General features: G+C 39.8%; 1 protein-coding gene across 1 annotated transcript; it reads left to right on the top strand.

The window, feature by feature from the left end:
- The first annotated feature begins 761 nt into the window (after positions 1-761).
- Positions 762-4,576, top strand: cox20 (cytochrome c oxidase assembly factor COX20). The gene is made up of 5 exons (XM_080016331.1): positions 762-778; positions 1,850-1,914; positions 2,393-2,507; positions 3,211-3,274; positions 3,793-4,576. Exons 2-5 carry the CDS (start codon positions 1,882-1,884, stop codon positions 3,944-3,946), a joined length of 366 nt encoding a protein of 121 aa, XP_079872457.1. The 5' UTR covers positions 762-778; positions 1,850-1,881; the 3' UTR covers positions 3,947-4,576.
- The last annotated feature ends 1,424 nt before the right edge of the window (positions 4,577-6,000 follow it).

Below are 6,000 nucleotides of genomic sequence, written 5' to 3'. Positions count from 1 at the left end.
GGGGAGCCATACTTTGCTCACACGCCACATAGTAACTCGTGGTGGTTTAAAAATAAGTAGTAATCCTTTATAGGCAGTTGTAAAATAAGTGTCCAGTTGTTAGACAGAGACACCGATACAGTTATAGTGAGCCTGCTGAAGGAGGGGGAGACGTTCCATGGTTTTGTCAGATCATTCTTTTAAGATGGGGTCAAGAAGCCTTTTTCGGAATTAAATGTGACAAAGACCAAGAATATGTGTATTGATTTTATACGTCATCACTCCAACCCTTTCCACACTAAAATGAATGGTCAGGATCGTTGTGTCATACAAGTTCTTGGGCATTATAATTGATTAAAAAAAAAGCTGAGCTTTGATTGAAACACCAATATGTTGTGTAAAAAAAGTAGGGAGAGCCTTTTCTGTCTGAGGAAGCTGGCTAAGTTCAATGGTGACAGGTCCCTGATGGCTTTGTTTTACAGATCTTTTATTGAGTTGATTCTATCTGTTGCTATGCTTCTCTCAATCTAAAACAGGGGGAAAAAAAAACATTAACAAAGGGGATCAAGGTCTGTAGCAGTATCAAAGGTACTCAACAGAAAAGTCTGTCTGATTTGTATAACAAACAGTTGTTAAAGAAAGCAGAATCCATCCTTACCAACAGCACCCACCCCCTGCGCCTAGAGTTTCACACCTTGCCTTCGGGTTCCCGCTTCAAACACCCACTCGTCAAATCCAACAGACCTTAATACGCCTTCATACCCTCAGCCCTTTCACAGCAAAACTCCAATAGAAAAAGGTAATATCAGCTTGCCTTGGGTGTTTTTGATCTTGTGTTATTACTGTTCTCACTGCTACACAACCAATTGCTCCTCTGGGGACAAATAAAGTTCCACTACTATTACGAATGTTTCTTCTTTAAGCGGTGCAGCGGGGAAAAAGGTGCGGAAATTGCATTGGCACAAATAGAGACAAAAGAGAGAGTGGAGAGAAAAAAGCAATAAAAAGTCTGCTCCGCGCAAAAGACAGACCAGACATTATAAATTGCTATTACTATTTACTGTTACTGAACTACTTTACTGTTACTACTTTTTTTGTTAACAATAAGTGATTGTTATTGCACACTTTTTTTGATGTATGCTAGCTATCTATCTATCTGTCTATCTATCTATCTGTCTATCTGTCTATCTGTCTATCTATCTATCTATCTATCTATCTGTCTATCTATCTGTCTATCTGTCTATCTATCTATCTATCTATCTATCTATCTATCTATCTATCTATCTATCTATCTATCTATCTATCTATCTATCTATCTGTCTGTCTGTCTATCTGTCTGTCTGTCTGTCTGTCTGTCTGTCTGTCTGTCTGTCTGTCTGTTTGTCTGTCTGTCTGTCTGTCTGTCTGTCTGTCTGTCATTTGCATATTTCTATATCTAACTTTTCTATTTTGTATATTTGGCTATTTGTATCTATCTGACATTAACTTGTGATTATATTTTTTTATTTTATCCTATTTTATTTTAGTTTTATTCTCCTTTTTCGGACTGTGAATTATTATTATTATTATTTATTATCATTTTTTTTTATGTTATGGTCTGCACTGGAGCGCGCCGAACACCACCAGGGGAAATCCCGAGTGTATGCAAACGAACCTGGCGAATAAAAGCCATTCTGGTTCAGGTTCTGGTTCTGGTCAATCGATCAACTGTACTCGTTGGGAAAACGGAACCAACTTAACGCGTCGTAGTTTCCCAGCCGGTAATCAATATGGGACGGACCCGTTTCCCCACACGGCGCATGCGCAGAGCCCAATGTGAAAACGAGGATCCTTGTATTTCATTGTTGTTCTGCGTCGTTGTCTGTATGAGCCTTCCGTAGGGAGCGGGCCTGGGAGGGTGAAATGGCGCAAGAAGCAGACGAGAGCACAAATAAGGTAAGATCAAATGATAATGAGAGAAAAGGGGATTTGTTTGCCTTTTCTTTTCCAGAAGGTCAAACTGCAGTGGTTAGCTAATAGGTAACATCTAATAGGCTCCCCTCGGTGTTTCACATCATATGTCGTTGCGTCGTTTGGCATTATCCTTGATCTCGACATCATTTCGTATCTTGGCAAGCAAATCAATTTTCTGAGCTTCATGGACTGCACTAGGTGTTTTAATCAATGCATCTACCTGCTTGGTCACAATATCCACATTACTAATGAATGTTTTGCACATATATCTTGTGTGTAAATATCTTATGAATGCACCAATAGTCAAAGAAATGTTGTCAAATTATTAATATTAAGGCAGGAGACTTGCCTTAACTAATCTAACACCCTCGTTGAATGGATAGACAAGCTGTTTTTTTTTTCTTCTTTATCTTATCTAAATGTTTTCACTGGTGTGATATCTTCTCTGTCTCTCGTTCAGGGTTTTAAGCTGCTTGGGATTCTGGATGTCCAGAAAACTCCATGTGCCAGAGAAGCGGTCCTCCACGGCGCTGCAGGGGCAGCAGCTTGCGGCCTGTTGCACTTTTTAAGCACAAGTAAGTCAGAACGATCAGTCACTGCTCTGGGAGAACGGGGATGATCGTTTAACAGGATAATCACAGGGAATAATTAACATTGTTGATTTATCTCCCATTCAGCTGTCGGGAGAGAGGGTTTGAGCATGCGACAAATAGTTTTTGTTCCCATAAAAAAATGGGCCGTTCTCTTCAATGTCTATCAGGACAGGCATCCATTTGGAATTGTAATAACAATTGAGTTGTTATTTAAATTAGGGCTTTAACAGTCGTTACATTTGTCGTTATTGATGTCATACAACTAATTGTGAGTTGAATTGTCTTGTTCTTCAATTAATGTCACCATCAGAGTATAAGCTTATAATTATGGAATAATACACATACATCTTATGAAGAGGAGTAATTTACTGACATTGAACATTGGAAAATAAATATTCAGGTAGACGTTAATTTGCCTCAACCCAACTGATGTAAGCGCACCTAATTCAAAGTTTGTTATGAGACATTTTGAGCATTGACTTAAAATTCTCCTTATAAGCAGATGATTGTGGATTATCAACGGTTTTACAAAATGATTATGGTCAGCTAAAATAATTTAGATCAGACGCTTATGTTATAATTGTGACATCTCTAATTACAATTGACAATGGCAGTGGTACGAAACCTCATGGATTCGTGGATTGTCCCAGAAAATCATCCCGTCTGTCCCATCTGTCTTGCACAGGTCGAGTGAGGAGGTCATTTGATGTCGGATTCGCCGGCTTTATGCTCACCACACTGGGATCCTGGTAGTTGCTTCTTTTTTCGTTTTTAACCAAACTGTTTGTTCTTTCTCTCTTTGTGTCTCTTTTTCTGTGGTATGATGTGGAGGATGTTCCACATTAATGCTGGGCCTCCTTTTTTTTAAGTTACACATCATTTTGAGCTTCATGAGATCTTAAGCTTGATTAAAAGTTAAAGTGGAACTCAATTTAGATACTTATCAAATTACTGAACGAAAGCTGTGGATTTGTTGAACCAGATTGAACTATTGCTCAATGGTCTCCACGGATGAGCAGTGATGGAGATGGCAGCAGAGAATTGAGCTTTGAAGCTCAAACTTAACTCAGACAATAGCTGCAGTGAGATAACATTAGTCAACCAGGCACTTATATAGTGAATACATTTCATTAATTAAGCATATTTCCTGAAGACGGTAGTAAATTTGGTAAATAGGGGCCCTCTAGAAAAAAAAAAAATAATAATAATAAAAAAGTGTGTGTGTGTGTGTATGTGTGTTTTATTTATTCTGATTTGTTCTGTACAGGTTCTACTGCAGGATGTCCAACGCCCGACTGCGCATGCAGCAGAGGATCATCCAGGAGGGCATCAAGAACAAAGTGGCCTATGAAGGAACAAGCCTGGATCCCAGCATCAGGACCCGAGAAGACATGCCTCCTGGACCCCCTGGACCCCCGTGACCCCCTCCCCACCTCTCCAAACTGTCAGACTTTGAGGCTTCTTTTTAGCAACTGAAAACTATTGCGGCATCATGACAATTTCATCTCAACACGAAGATATTTCAGTGAAGGGATTTGCTGTCACATGTCACACTAACCCTAACCCATAAATATAATGTCCACGCAACAATGTACTAAAATATCCTCTGGTCTGTTTAACTCCACGTTCGATCTGTTGATCTTCAAAAACATACGTGGACTTTTAAAATGTCATGATAAATCTACAGTTGACATGAAAACATTTATATTACCTGAAATGAAAGTAGATATCATACGTCTGGTTGAGACGTCTGTGCAGGTTTTCCGTCAATAAACTGATGAAGTCAGGGGTGGAACCACATCTGTGAATCCTCTTCTGGTGAATTGAATTATTTTCTAACTCTGTTAAGACGCTGTTCCATCCATTATATGTATTAGTTACCAGAATTCACTTCCTGCTTTAGTCCCAAATGGTTGGATCAAAGTCACATCAACATTATTTCAAAGCTTCCTATGTATTTGATTGTCTGCTGGGTGAGTTTACCTATATTGGTGTGTTTCTGTTTTGTTTTTCTGATCAATGTGTTAAATTAAAAAAAACGAATAATTTTTTGCAAAGAGTCAGTTGTGAAAAGGCCGAGTTGTAAATGTGCGTGAGTGTGTCTACCGGGACAGTTAAGTGTCCGCTCTATTTTGTGTATGTCTGTGGTGGTTTGTGTCTGTGTAGGTTGTTTGCATAAAATCTTCCCACTTTTAGGAAAAACGGCCAACATAAATTGAGCTCATCTCAATTCCATCTACGGAATAAGAGTCTTTGCTTTCCACCTGTTTTGTTTCCAAATCCAGCATACGGACCAGACTGTACTGAAATTATAAGTAATATCCCAGTGTCAACAGGTGCCTCAAACCACCTCTGAGCCGGTTCAGTCAAAATGTTATTCGCCCATGTTTTGATGAATAGATTATTAACATGTTTACTAACCCATATTACACAGGAAATGTATGTGACTCCAAACGGAAGTATTATCTGTTGCTCCCCAAGGAAATGATGATTCTTCAATATCTCAGGTCAAAGAACACAGTATAGAATAATATAAACGTCAGGTAAATATATAACAAAAATGATTTGCTGCAATTATATATTAACCTTTTATCTTGCTATACATCAATATGTGACCATGATGAAAACTTGTTAATTATAACCTCATTTGTTGTTTTTGGGTATTGAAGAAGAAAAATCTTACTGATACAAGCTTTAACATTTTACTTGTACTTTATGTGTGTAATCCCTGACCTGGCGAAATGTTCTAGAGGTGAACTTTGAATGGGTTTCTTTTTTTTTTTTTCCATTGGGTTCACTACAGGATTCCCTTGCTGTGAATAATAAAGCAATAAAACCGTTTATTACACTTTCGTCCTATAAGAACGACCTAATTGCAGGATCGATGAGTCAGCGGCGCCACTCTTCTATCGGACGGCTCCGGGATTTCACTGTTCGCTCGGGCGACAGCCGAGCCGCCGCAGGGAGTCTTCGGCTGTGGGTCCCGCCGATGGCCGCTGGGTGACGCGCCGGAGAAGCCGCCGGTCAGTGGAAAAATGCGACGGGTCCGGTCGCGCCTCACGCCGCCGCGGACTCGCCCCCCCTTTTCCCGTGAGCGAGTCGCTCAGTGCGCAGACCTCCCGCCGCCGCGTCTCTCGGGCGTAGCTGTTGTCGTATTGGAGTAGCTGTTGTAACTTTAGCACGGGTGCCACTCACCTTGTTCTCTCCGCAACCACGCGTCCAATCACTCAATTATACCGTAGGCGTATGTATGTGGCTTGAATCTCGAATCTCGAACAGCATATATCCACGAACATACAATAAATGCCATTGATAAATAAACCAGGACGTTATTTGTGGAGCGTCACCGGAATTCGAGTTCAAAAGATGTAACAACACGACGATCAGTTACTTCTTTGAAATCCATTATGGATTCATATATATATATATATAAATGCATGAATATAAATAATACATATATATGTATTTATTTGTA

Source organism: Zeus faber, assembly GCF_960531495.2.
Source record: "Zeus faber genome assembly, chromosome: 16".
NCBI classification, from domain to species: domain Eukaryota; kingdom Metazoa; phylum Chordata; class Actinopteri; order Zeiformes; family Zeidae; genus Zeus; species Zeus faber.
Note: the sequence above shows the minus strand (reverse complement) of the source record. Positions and strands in the feature narration are given on the sequence as shown.

Coding starts and splice junctions, on each gene's coding strand:
- cox20 (XM_080016331.1), top strand. CDS start 1,882: ATGGCGCAAGAAGCAGACGAGAGCACAAATAAG. Junction 1,915..2,392: donor CAGACGAGAGCACAAATAAG/GTAAGATCAAAT, acceptor TCTCTCGTTCAG/GGTTTTAAGCTGCTTGGGAT. Junction 3,275..3,792: donor CTCACCACACTGGGATCCTG/GTAGTTGCTTCT, acceptor TGTTCTGTACAG/GTTCTACTGCAGGATGTCCA.